The sequence below is a fragment of the Mustelus asterias genome, chromosome 10 (assembly GCF_964213995.1).
Source record: "Mustelus asterias chromosome 10, sMusAst1.hap1.1, whole genome shotgun sequence".
In the NCBI taxonomy this organism is placed as follows: Eukaryota; Metazoa; Chordata; class Chondrichthyes; order Carcharhiniformes; family Triakidae; genus Mustelus; species Mustelus asterias.
This window is the reverse complement of record NC_135810.1, coordinates 122579482-122593707: the sequence shown is the minus strand read 5'-3', so window position 1 is coordinate 122593707 and position 14226 is coordinate 122579482. Positions and strand designations below refer to the sequence as shown.

General features: G+C 46.5%; 1 protein-coding gene across 2 annotated transcripts in view; it reads right to left on the bottom strand.

Annotated features, from left to right (window-relative positions):
• slco2b1 (solute carrier organic anion transporter family, member 2B1) overlaps positions 1-14226 on the bottom strand; it is a 95655-nt gene that overhangs the window by 8094 nt on the left and 73335 nt on the right. For both annotated transcript variants that reach the window (XM_078222656.1, XM_078222655.1), the window contains exons 11-14: positions 13836-13986; positions 10295-10455; positions 2412-2476; positions 834-954 (exon numbers count right to left, since the gene is read on the bottom strand). In XM_078222656.1, coding sequence (XP_078078782.1) covers positions 834-954; positions 2412-2476; positions 10295-10455; positions 13836-13986 — 498 coding nt within the window. The remainder of the gene's footprint in view (positions 1-833; positions 955-2411; positions 2477-10294; positions 10456-13835; positions 13987-14226) is intronic.

Genomic DNA, 14226 nt, shown 5'->3' with positions numbered 1-14226 from the left:
GCTTCTTCCCTGCTGCTGTCAGACTTTTGAATGGAACTACCTCATATTAAGTTGATCTTTCTCCACACCCTAGCTATGACTGTCACACTACATTCTGCACACTCTCCTTTCTTTCTCTATTTAAGGTATGTTTTGCCCACATAGTGCGCAAGAAAAAATACTGTATAAACACTGTATAATAAATCAAATCAAAAAGGAGTACAGTGACCAGGAATACACATCAACCCCTAACCAGTCTCCAAAAATCCCCAACATGGTATTATTTTCAAATTATTCACAGGATATGGGCATCGCCGGCTGGGCAGCATTCATTGCCCATCCCTAACTGCCTTTGAGAACAGTAAGTAGTCTCACAACACCAGGTTAAAGTCCAACAGGTTTATTTGGTAGCACAAGAGAGGGGCATCTCTCACCTGATGAAGGAGCAGCGCTCCGAAAGCTCGTGCTACCAAATAAACCTGTTGGACTTTAACCTGGTGTTGTGAGACTACTTACTGTGCCCACCCCAGTCCAACGCCGGCAATTCCACATCATGCCCTTGAGAAGGTGATGGTGAGCTGCCATCTTGAACTGATGAGGTCCATGTGATGTGCAGGTACACCCACAGTGCTGTTAGGGAGGGAGTTCCAGGATTTTGACCCAGCGACAGTGAAGGAACGGTGATATATTTCCAAGTCAGGAAGGTGAGTGGCTTGGTGGTGATGATGATGATGTCCCTGTCCGTGTGCTGCCCTTATCCCTACAGGCGGTAGTGAGTGGTTTGGGGAATGCTGTTGAAAAAGCCTTTGTGAACATCTTTTCCAGGAAGGATTGGGGAAGTGAAGTAAACATACCTGACCCGGAAGAGATCCAGGTTATAGTATCTGCAGGCTGCCTTTTTGTTACACTTCTTTTCCCAGCGGATACATGTAGTGTCAATGGTAGTTCCATAAAGTATCGGCCCCGGCAACCAGGCTGTGAAAGAACAGCAGACATGAGTATCTTGGATATGAGTCGCAGCACTCTCTCAAATGCTCCCGACAAAAATATACAGCTTTGATCATGACCCAGTGGAGGTTAAAATGCTCAGATTGAAGTTTCATAGTTTGGAAACTAAATTGTGCAAAGCTAAACTGTTCAAATTAAAGTTTCGTGCTTTCTCTGTACAGTTTTTAAAATGTTTATCAGCTTGCAGACCTTCAAAGGAGTCAGTGTCTGCTATTTCAGCATGAACAGGCTAATCCTCATCTGCGTCGGCCTCATAACATTCTGTTCTTTGGCCTTCACCAGAGGGTGAGCAAGACCGGGTTTTTCCGTAACAAATAACGCAAGGCAAGATATGAGGATATGCTGTACAAATGAAGGATTAGCAGGTCAGTTTTACATCGAATGAGAAAGGGCGAAAAGCTAGGATTTAATTGGCAAATTAAATGCAAATGAGGTATTAGAAACATTGTGCGTTTTTGATTTGCTGTAATTGACCATAACGGCTAAGTTGTTTTTCTGTAACTTCAGAAACACTTCCAGGACAGCTGTAAGTGGTTCTCCTTGTGCACAAGTCATTAATGGCCTCGCATCAGATTATGCACAATGTCCACTGCTGTTTGCAGTCAAATAGACTAAGATTGCTGGTACCCAGGATCTCTGACAGCCCTATAATCGATGGTAGCCATGATGTGGAGATGCCGGTGTTGGACTGGAGTAAACACAGTAAGAAGTCTCACAACACCAGGTTAAAGTCCAACAGGTTTATTTAGTAAAATAAACCTGTTGTTACCTAACGAAGGAGCAGCGCTCCGAAAGCTAGTGGCTTTTGCTACCAAATAAACCTGTTGGGACTTTAACCTGGTGTTGTGAGACTTCTTACTGCCCTATAATCACACAGGTCCCACACCCCCACTCTCCCCATCACTGACTCTACCCCTCATTCCCCCTCCCACACCCCCACTCTCCCCATCACTGACTCTACCCCTCATTCCCCGTCCCACACCCCCACTCTCCCCTATCACTGACTCTACCCCCCCATTCCCCCTGCCACACCCCATCTACACTCTCCCCCTATCACTGACTCTACCCCCCCATTCCCCCTGCCACACCCCATCTACACTCTCCCCCATCACTGACTCTACCCACCCATTCCCCCTCTCACCCCCATGTACACTCTCCCCCATCACTGACTCTACCCACCCATTCCCCCTCTCACCCCCATGTACACTCTCCCCCATCACTGACTCTACCCACCCATTCCCCCTCTCACCCCCATGTACACTCTCCCGCTGTACAACTCACTGAATCTATTACCACGACACTACCAACTCCCCCACGTTCAGGTTTCTGAAGAGTTCAGCAATGCTTACTGAATTGGACTAGTCAGTGAATTAGTGGGCAGAGAGCTTTAGCTGGGAGTTAGATCAAGTTGTCCTTGTACTTACCCAGAACACGGAATAGCATGAACTGAATCCCTATTGCGAAAGATTTATCTTCAGGCTTCACTGACCTGGAATCAACAAATACGAATCAGTTACAAATGAGATGTTAGCTATGCATTTTTACATCTAAAATGGCAAATAGGAAAATTTTAAGGGGATGTCCAAGAATGGGATGGCGCAACAGGTTTGCCCTGTCAGCAGCTCATTCATTCTGAAGATCACATCGACATACAATCAAGAAACAAGCCATTGGGCCCAACCAGTCTCTGCTGGTATTAATACTCCACAGTATCTCTGTGTATTAGCACCGTCAATAGCTTCTCTTCCCAGCACACCCATGACCTCTGCTATTCCCCATGGATTTATCCTTAACTGCTGCTGATATCTCACCTACGGGCAGTCCCTCAGCGTTAGTTTACACATGTACACTGGAGATCCCCTGCTCTACCACACCATCATCTCTCATAGAATCAGACAGCGCAGAAGAGGCCGTTTGGCCCATTGAGTCCATACCCACATGCGAGAAACACCTGAACCCCTACCTAATCCCACCTACCAACACTTGGCCCATAGCCCTAAGTGTTGTGATGTGGCAAGTGCTCATCCAGGTACTTTTTAAAGGATGTGAGGAGTCCCGCCTCCACTACCCTCCCAGGAAGCACATTCCAGACTGTCACCACCTTAGATTGTATTGGCTGGAGTTCAGAAAGATGAGGGGGGTTCTCACAGAAACCTATAAAATTCTAACAGGTCAAGACAAGGTAGATGCATGAAAGATGTTCCCGATGGTGGGGGAGTCCAGAACCAGTGGTCACAGTCTAAGGATGCAGGATGAACCTTTTAGGACTGAGATGAGGAGAAATTTCTTCACCCAGAGAGTGCTGGGCCTGTGGAATTCGTTACCAAGTTGAGGCCAAAACATTGTATATTTTGAATCCAAGAAGGAGTGAGATATAGCACTTGGGCTGAAGGGGATCAAAGGATAGACGATGGCCCAGTGGTATTATAGACTATTAATCCAGAAACTCAGCTAATGTTCTGGGGACCCGGGATCGAATCCTGCCACGGCAGATGGTAGAGTTTGAATTCAATAAAAAATATCTGGAATTAAGAATCTACTGAAGACCATGAAACCATTGTCCCCATTTTTGTATTCCTCTCCCCCCAGACCCTACAACCCTCGGAGATCTCTGCGATCCTCTAATTCTGGCCTCTTGAGCAGCCCCATCATCTGGTTCTGAGCCAGGAGGTTCTGCCCAGGGTAACGCTGCAGTGGAGAGGAAACAGTGAGCGAAAAATCCAACTACTAAATCGTAGAATCCCATCAGTGCAGAAGGAGACCATTCAGCCCATTGGGTCTGAACTGACTCTCCACCCATGCCCACCACACCACCTTATCCCCGTAACCCTATGCATTTACCATGGCCAATCCAGCGAAACCATAGAACCATAGAAAATTACAGCTCAGAAACAGGCCTTTTGGCTCTTCTTGTCTGTGCCAAACCATTTTTTGCCTAGTCCCACTGACCTGCACTTGGACCATATCCCTCCACACCCCTCTCATCCATGAACTCATCCAAGTTTTTCTTAAATGTTAAATGTTTACCACTTTATCCGGCAGCTCATTCCACACTCCCACCACTCTCTGCGTGAAGAAGCCCCCTCTAATATTCCCTTTAAACTTTTCTCCTTTCACCCTTAACCCATGCCCTCTGGTTTTTTTCTCCCCTAGCCTCAGCGGAAAAAGCCTGCTTGCATTCACTCTATCTATACCCATCAAAATCTTATACACCTCTATCAAATCTCCCCTCAATCTTCTACGCTCCAGGGAATAAAGTCCCAACCTATTCAATCTCTCGCTGTAACTCAGCTTCTCAAATCCCGGCAACATCCTTATGAACCTTCTCTGCACTCTTTCAACCTTATTTACATCCTTCCTGTAATTAGGTGACCAAAACTGTACACAATACTCTAAATTCGGCCTCACCAATGTCTTATATAACCTTACCATAACACTCCAACTTTTATACTCGATACTCCGATTTATAAAGGCCAATGTACCAAAGGCACTCTTTACGACCCTATCCACCTGTGACGACACTTTTAGGGAATTCTGTACCTGTATTCCCAGATCCCTCTGTTCAACTGCACTCTTCAGAGTCCTACCATTTACCCTGTACATTCTACTTTGGTTTGTCCTTCCAAAGTGCAATATCTCACACTTGTCTGTGTTAAATTCCATTTGCCATTTTTCAGCCCATTTTTCTAGTTGGTCCAAATCCCTCTGCAAGCTTTGAAAACCTTCCTCACTGTCCACTACACCTCCAATCTTTGTATCATCAGCAAATTTGCTGATCCAATTTACCACATTATCATCCAGATCATTGATATAGATGACAAACAACAATGGACCCAACACCGATCCCTGCGGCACACCACTAGTCACAGGCCTCCACTCAGAGAAGCAATCCTCCACAACCACTCTTTGGCTTCCTCAACCGGGATATTGGGTTCATGTCCCACTATTTGTAACCCCCACAGAGTTTCACTGGCTGTCTTGTCTGGAGACAATACACATCTTTTTAGCCTGTCTTGATGCTCTCTCCACTCATCATGCTGTTTTGTTTCTTAAAGACTTGATTAGTTGTAAGTATTCGCATTCCAACCATTATTCATGTAAATTGAGTTTGTGTCTTTATATGCTCTGTTTGTGAACAGAATTCCCACTCACCTGAAGAAGGGGCTTGCAGCTCCGAAAGCTTGTGTGGCTTTTGCTACCAAATAAACCTGTTGGACTTTAACCTGGTGTTGTTAAACTTCTTACTGTGTTCTTCCATTGAGCCAGTGTCTAATCCAATTTACTACCTCCCCATGTATACCTAGCGACTGAACCTTCCTAACTAACCTCCCATGGATGTTGTCTATATGGACTTTAGTAAAGCGTTTGACAAAGTCCCTCATGGTAGGCTAGTGAAAAAGGTTGGATCCCATGGGATAAAGGGGGAGGTGGCTAGATGGGTGGAGAACTGGCTTGGTCATAGAAGACAGAGGGTGGTAGTGGAAGGGTCTTTTTCCGGCTGGAGGCCTGTGACTAGTGGTGTACCGCAGGGCTCTGTATTGGGACCTCTGCTGTTTGTGATTTATACAAATGATCTGGAAGAAGGAGTAACTGGGGTGATCAGTAAGTTTGCGGACGACACAAAACTGGCAGGACTTGCAGATAGTGAGGAACATTGTCAGAGGCTACAGAAGGATATAGATAGGCTGGAAATTTGGGCAAGGAAATGGCAGATGGAGTTCAATCCTGATAAATGCGAAGTGATGCATTTTGGTGGGAATAATGTAGGGAGGAGCTACACGATAAATGGAAGAACCATAAAGGGTGTAGAGACGCAGAGGGACCTGGGTGTGCAAGTCCACAGATCTTTGAAGGTGACGTCACAGGTGGAGAAGGTGGTGAAGAAGGCATATGGCATGCTTGCCTTTATAGGACGGGGCATAGAGTATAAGAGTTGGGGTCTGATGTTGCAGATGTATAGAACGTTGGTTCGGCCGCATTTGGAATACTGCGTCCAGTTCTGGTCGCCACACTACCAGAAGGACGTGGAGGCTTTGGAGAGAGTACAGAGGAGGTTTACCAGGATGTTGCCTGGTATGGAGGGGCTTGGTTATGAGGAGAGATTGGGGAAACTGGGGTTGTTCTCCTTGGAAAGACGGAGGATGAGGGGAGACTTAATAGAGGTGTATAAAATTATGAAAGGCATAGATAGGGTGAACGGTGGGAAGCTTTTCCCCGGGTCAGTGGTGACGTTCACGAGGGGTCATAGGTTCAAGGTGAAGGGGGGGAGGTTTAACACAGATATCAGAAGGACATATTTCACACAGAGGGTCGTGGGGGCCTGGAATGTGTTGCCAGGCAAGGTGGTGGAGGCGGACACACTGGGAACGTTTAAGACTTATCTAGACAGCTATATGAACGGAGTGGGAATGGAGGGATACAAAAGAGTGGTCTAGTTTGGACCAGGGAGCGGCGCGGGCTAATTGTTCCTTGTTTCTCGTTTCAAGGCTTCATTCTATGATCATCTTGCTGGTGCCAGTACAGAGCGAGACTGCGGATAGTTGGGAACCTGTCTCGGGGGCAGGGAATTCATATGGTGTTCGTGGAAGTGGAAATGACTAGGGTTGGGAAGCATTTTCCGATCAGGGCCATTGTGATCTCCTGGACTCGTTTCGATCGCCTCAGGGGGTCGGAGAGGAATTTCCCAGATTTTTTTTCCCCATATTGGCCCTGGGGTTTTTCACTCTGGGTTTTCGCCTCTCCCTGGAGATCACATGGTCTGGAATGGGGGGGTGGGGGTGAGTTAATAGGTTGTAATGAACAAAGCATCGTAGCTGTGAGGGACAGCTCGGTGGATAGGATATTGGTCTGTAGATAGGCTGGAAAATTGGGCGGGGATCCTGGATTCAGGATTCAATCCTGGACCGGGGAGCGGCGCGGGCTTGGAGGGCCGAAGGGCCTGTTCCTGTGCTGTATTGTTCTTTGTTCTTTGAGGGAACTTGTCAAAGGCCTTGCTGAAATCCAGATAGACAACATCCACCGCCTTCCCTTCATCCACTTTCCTGGTAACCTCCTCGAAAAACTCTAATAGATTGGTCAAACATGACCTACCACGCACAAAGCCATGTTGACTCTCCCTAATAAGTCCCTGTCTATCCAAATATTTGTAGATCCTATCCCTTATCACACCTTCCAATAACTTGCCCACCACCGACGTCAAACTTACTGGCCTATAATTTCCCGGATTTCTTTTGGAACTTTTTTTAAACAACGGAACAACATGAGCCACCCTCCAATCATCTGGCACCTCCCCCGTGAATACTGACATTTTAAATATGTCTGCCAGGGCCCCTGCAAGTTCAACACGAGCTTCCCTCAAGGTCTGTGGGAATACCCTGTCCGGTCCTGGGGATTTATCCACTCTGATTTGCCTCAAGACAGCAAGCACCTCCTTCCCTTTAATCTGTAAAGGTTCCATGACCTCCTTACCAGTTTGCCCTATTTCCGTAGACTCCATGCCCGTTTCCTCAGTAAATACGGATGCAAAAAAACCATTTGGTATCTCCCCCATCTCTTTTGGTTCCATATACAGTCTACCACTCTGGTCTTCAAGAGGACCAATTTTATCCCTCACTATCCTTTTGCTCCTAACATACCTATAGAAGCTCTTTGGATTTTCCTTCACTCTGTCTGCCAAAGCAACCTCATGTCTTCTTTTAGCCCTCCTGATTTCCCTCTTAAGTAGCTTCTTGCACTTTTTATACTCCTTGAGCATCTGATCTGTTCCTTGCTACCTGTACATTTCATACAACTCTCTCTTCCTCTTAATCTGTGTTACAATCTCCCTCGAGAACCAAGGTTCTTTATTCCTATTTACTTTGCCTTTAATCTTGACAGGAACATACAAACTCTGCACTCTCAAAATTTCTCCTTTGAAGGCCTCCCACTTTCCATTTACATCCTTACCAGAGAACAGCCTGTGCCAATCCACACTTCCCAGATCCCTTCTCATTTCATCAAATTTGGCCTTTTTCCAGTTCAGAACTTCAACCCGAGGGCCAGATCTATCCTTATCCATGATCAGGTTGAAACTAATGGCATTATGATCACTGGATCCAAAGTGTTCCCTCACACTCACATCCATCACCTGCCCTAACTCATTTCCCAATAGGAGGTCCAATATCGCATCCTCTCTAGTTGGCACCTCTATATACTGATGTAGAAAATTTTCCTGAACACATTTTACAAACTCTACCCCGTCTAAACCTTTAACAGTATGCGAGTCCCAATCTATATGTGGAAAATTAAAATCCCCCACTATCACAACTTTGTGTTTCTTGCAGTTGTCAGCTATCTCTCTGCTGATTTGCTCCTCCAATTCTCGCTGACTATTGGGCGGTCTATAATACAACCCCATTAATGTGGTCATACCTTTCCTGTTTCTCAGCTCCACCCACAGGGCCTCTGTAGACAAGCTCCCTAATCTAAGCTCCCTAATCTAACCTGCACATCTTTGGACACTAAGGACCAATTTAGCACGGCCAATCCACCTAAATGGTGATGATGTGGAGATGCCGGCATTGGACTGGGGTGGGCACAGTAAGAAGTTTCACAACACCAGCTTAAAGTCCAAAGGAACCCTAACAAGCGAGACACTTGGGTTCATGTCACATTACATGTAACCCCCACCATTTGGCCTGGGCTTGCAAAATCCTACTAACTGTTCCTGGCTTGAGACAACTCACACCTCTTTAACCTGTGATTATCCTTCTCTCGACTCGCACTCTCTGTAACCTGTAAAGACTTGATTTGCTGTAAAGACTCGCATTCCAAGCATTATCTTGCAATTGTGTCTTTGTCTATATATATGCCGTGTTTGTGAACGCAACTCTCCACTCACCTGATGAAGGAGCAGCGCTCCAAAAGCTTCCAAATAAACCTGTTGGACTTTGACCTGGTGTTGTGAGACACCTAAATGGTGTCAAACATATGTCATGATGTGGAAATGCCGGCGTTGGACTGGGGTGAACACAGTAAGAGTTTTAACAACACCAGGTTAAAGTCCAACAGGTTTATCTGGTAGCAAATGCCATTAGCTTTCGGAGCGCTGCTCCTTCATCAGATGGAGTGGATATCTGCTCTCAAACAGGGCACAGAGACACAAAATCAAGTTACAGAATACTGATTGGAATGCGGATCTCTACAGCCAACCGTGTCTTAAAGATACAGACAATGTGAGTGGAGGGAGCATTAAGCACAGGTTAAAGAGATGTGTATTGTCTCCAGACAGGACAGCCAGTGAGATTCTGCAAGTCCAGGAGGCAAGCTGTGGGGGTTACTGATAGTGTGACATAAACCCAAGATCCCGGTTTAGGCCGTCCTCATGTGTGTGGAACTTGGCTATCAGTTTCTGCTCAGCGACTCTGCGCTGTCGTGTGTCGTGAAGGCCGCCTTGGAGAATGCTTACCCGAAGATCAGAGGCTGAATGCCCGTGACCGCTGAAGTGCTCCCCCACAGGAAGAGAACAGTCTTGCCTGGTGATTGTCAAGCGGTGTTCATTCATCCGTTGTTGTAGCGTCTGCATGGTTTCTCCAATGTACCATGCCTTGGGACATCTGCTGCAGGAAAGGATGCCCCGAGGCATGGTACATTGGGGAGACCATGCAGACGCTACGACAGCGGATGAATGAACACCGCTCAACAATCACCAGGCAAGACTGTTCTCTTCCTGTGGGGGAGCACTTCAGCGGTCACGGGCAATCAGCCTCTGATCTTCGGGTAAGCGTTCTCCAAGGTGGCCTTCACGACAAACGACAGCGCAGAGTCGCTGAGCAGAAACTGATAGCCAAGTTCCACACACATGAGGACGGTCTAAACCAGGATCCTGGGTTTATGTCACACTATCAGTAACCCCCACAGCTTGCCTCCTGGACTTGCAGAATCTCACTGGCTGTCCTGTCTGAAGACAATACACATCTCTTTAACCTGTGCTTAATGCTCCCTCCACTCACATTGTCTGTATCTTTAAGACCTGGTTGGCTGTAGAGATCCGCATTCTAATCAGTATTCTGTAACTTGATTTTGTGTCTCTGTATGCCCTGTTTGAGAGCAGATATCCACTCCATCTGACGAAGGAGCAGCGCTCCGAAAGCTAATGGCATTTGCTACCAAATAAACCTGTTGGACTTTAACCTGGTGTTGTTAAAACTCTTACTGTGTCAAACATATGTGCCAATGTACCTTAAAGGGGCAAATGATCTGGCTTGTGATGTCCTTTAGAAGCCTCCAAGGGAGAAAAAAAAGAGACAGATGAGTGAAATAATCTTACCTCAGAACCAACATGAATGACGGGGTTTGGCAAAGTGTGGCTACAAAGCCAGCCAAGGTTAGGAAGAACATAAATGGTAGGAGGAGTTTATAGCATCCACTGCCACACGTGCCAGGTTTGACCAGGCCTTGGGCAGAAACACAGGAACAGTCAGTATAGTTCTATGAAGGGAGAAAGACAAAGAGAAGCAAGTTAAATTCTCAAAGTGTTTGTTTAAAATGTTCATTCCTGGGGCTGTGGGCGAGTGTCAGTGGGTGGGTCAGGGAGTCACACTCTCACATCCGCGTCACATGGCTGTTACCTGGCTGATTCCGGGGATGGCGGGACTGGTGTATGAGGAGAGATTGACTAGGTTAGGATTGTTTTCACTGGAGTTCAGATGAATGAGGGGGGATCTCATAGACACTTATAAAATTCTAACAGGAATAGACAGGGTAGATGCAGGGAGGATGTTCCCGATGGTGGGGGAGTCCAGAACCAGGGGGTGACAGTCTGAGGATTCAGGGTAGACTATTTAGGACGGAGATGAGGAGACATTTCTTCACCCAAAGAGTGGTGAGCCTGTGGAATTCATTACCACAGGAAGTAGTTGATGCCAAAACATTGAACGTATTCCAGAGGCGGCTGGATATAGCACTTGGGGCGAATGGGATCAAAGGTTATAGGGAGAAAGCAGGATTAGGCTATTGAGTTGGATGATCAGCCATGATCGTGATGAATGGGGGAGCAGGCTCGAAGGGCTGAATGGCCTCGTCCTATCTTCTATGTTTCCTTCCCTAAAGAACATTGGTGAACCAGATGGGTTTTTACAAGAATCGATGATAGTTTCATGGTCTCCATTACAGAGACTAACTTTATATTCCAGATTTATTAACTGAATTTAAATTCCTCCAGGTGACGTGGCAGGCTTTGAACCTGTGGGGTATTAGCAGTAGCCTGGGTCTCTGGATTACTGGTCCAGTGATGTTACCATAAAGCAACAACCTCCTCCCCAGTTCAGTAAGAGGTAGCACTCACATTATTGACAATGTGGCTCCTGATCATATTCCTTAATTATCGATAATTTCTGTCCTGTGTCAACTTTTAGCAAATGCCTCTTTTTAAATTAATAATTTTCCAAAGAAAGTCAAGATAATGGGTTAACAACACTGCATAGCTGCTGTGTTGAAACACTGTGTGGGTGGACCGGTTTGGCTATTTCTTTAAGTACTTTCATCAACCTGTCGGGACTTGTACTGTTTGATCACAGAGAAAGCAGCCGCAAAACATGATATTCCGTCGAAGTCAGCCCTTTAAACCAGAAAATTCATGGCCTGTGCTGGGTTAACAAATCTTAACTTAGAGTAGTGGTAAAATTAGATGGACATAAAGATTTATGAAGTCTTATAAAGATTTACATTGAGCTCTTCATAACCTTAGCATGTTCCAAAGTATTTTACAGCCAATGCAGCACTTTTGAGGCGTGATGACTTTTTGTTTCTTCATTGATGGGATGCGGGTATCCCTGGCCAGACCAGCATTTACTGCCCATACCTAACTGCCCCTTGAGGAGGTGGTGGTGAGTTGCCTTCCTGAACCGCTGCAGTCCATGTGATGTAGGTACATCCACAGTGCTATTTAGGGAGCTCCAGGATTTTGACCCAGCGACAGTGAAGGAACGGCGATATATTTCCAAGTTGGGAAGGTGTGTGGCTTGGAGGGGAACTTCCAGGTGGTGGTGTTCCCATGTGTCTGCTGCCCTTGTCCTTCTAGTTGATAGTGATTGTGGGTTTGGAAGATGCTGTCGAAGGAGTGTTGGTGAGTTCCAGCAGTGCATCATGTAGATGGTACACACTGTTACTACTGTGCATCGGTGGTAAAGCATTTGAATATTTATGGATGGGATGCCAATCAAGCTTTGTCCTGGATGGTGTTGAGCTTCTTGAGTGTTGTTGGAGCTGCACCCATCCAGGCAAGTGGGGGGGGGGGGGGGGGGGGGGGGGGGCAGGGGGGCGCGGGGGGGGGGGGTGCGGTTAAGAGGTTTTGATTTGATTTATTTTGATTTATTGTCACATGTATTAGTATGCAGTTAAAAGTATTCTTTGATGCGCGCTATACAGACAAAGCATACCATTCATGGAGAAGGAAAGGAGAGGGTGCAGAATGCATTGTTACAGTCATAGCTAGGTGAGTTACTCGACACAGGATTCCTAGCCGCAGACGTGCTGTTGTAGCCACAGTTTTTATGTGGCTGGTCCAGTTGAGTTTCTGGTTAATGGTAACCCCCAGGATGTTGATAAAGTTTATGTATTAGTGTCACAAGTAGACTTACATTAACACTGCAATGAAGTTACTGCGGAAAATCCCCTAGTCGCCACACTCCGGGGACAGTGGGGGATTCAGCGATGGTAATGCCATTGAATGTCAAGGGCCGGTGGCTGGATGACCTGTTGTTGGAGATGGACAGGGCCTGATACTTGTGATGCAGCGCAGAAAATTCACCAGTCAATTTGTACTCAGCAAGCTCCCACACACAGCAACATGGCAGTGAGCCAATCATCTGTCTGACATCAGGGATAACTCCCTTGTTCCTCCGTTACTTTGTCATATGGTCCTTTCATGCTCCCCCCTCCCCCCCAACTCCCCCAAAAGGGCAGACAGGGATTTGCAAAGAGAAACACTTCCAACAGTGTGGCACTCCCTCAGCATGACACTGGGTGAATCTTTAGAGTGAGATTTGAATCCACAACCCCTGCTTCAAAAACAAGGATGCTACCCACTGAGCCACAGCTGCTGTCACCCGACCATCACGGGAGGTGCTGGTGTAGTGATAACGTCACTGGGCTACCAATCCCTAGGCCCAGACCAATGCTCTGAGAACATGGCAGAATTTAAATTCAGATAACACAATCTGGAATTGGAAACTAGTCTCAGGAATGGTAATGGTGAAACAAGTTAAAGAATTGGGGCGGCAAGGTAGTACAGTGGTTGGCACTGCTGCCTCAAAGCGCCAGGGACCCGGGTTCGATTCTGGCCTCGGGTCTGTGTGGAGTTTGCACATTCTCCCCGTGTCTGCGTGGATTTCCTTCGGGTCCTCCGGTTTCCTCCCACAGTCCAAAGATGTGCTGGTTAGGTTGATTGGCCATGACAAATTGTCCCTTAGTGTCAGGGGGATCAGGAGGGTAAATATGTAGGGTTACGGGGATAGGGCCTGGGTAGTTGGTACAGGCTCAATGGGCCAAATGGCCTCCTTCTGTACTGTAGACTCTATGATTCTCGGAAAACCCATCTGGTTCACTAGTATCCTTTAGGGAAGGAAACTTGCCTTCCTTACCCAGTCTGGCCTACATGTGATTCCAGAGCCACAGCAATGTGGTTAACTCCTAATTGCCCTCTGAAATGGCCGAGCGAGACACTCAGTTCAACTCAGTTAGGGATGGGAAGCGATGTTGGCCCAGCCAGCGACACCCACATCTCCCATCGCCCGACCTCCTTAGAAGAATAAATTATAAAAAGGTATAAGAGCCATACCAATCACATTGTGGGATTTGGCACTACTTACAGCAACCTTGCCCCCAGGTTCAAAGGAGGCAGTCTTGCATCCAGCGTGGCAGGGCGAAACAAATTCAATACCATCTGGCGTACAAACTGGATTGTAGGCCTGAGCCCTGCAGGAACATCCTTGACTACAGCTCAAATCAGTGACCAATGAGCTGAAAAGTGAAGAGAAAAATGGTTTTAAACAAATATTGTGATGAAAACATCATTATTTCAATCAATACATCAATATTTTCTTAATATTACTGTGAAACAGGCTGGTGTGTGTACGATTAACTTGCACTGAAAGCAGTTAGTCTGCAAGGTTAAGAACATTGAAGAAAAAGTTAGGTGTGTAAGCACGTACTTCGAATTGGAAACTGATCAGGGCTAAGATAGGGACAGTGAGTAACATG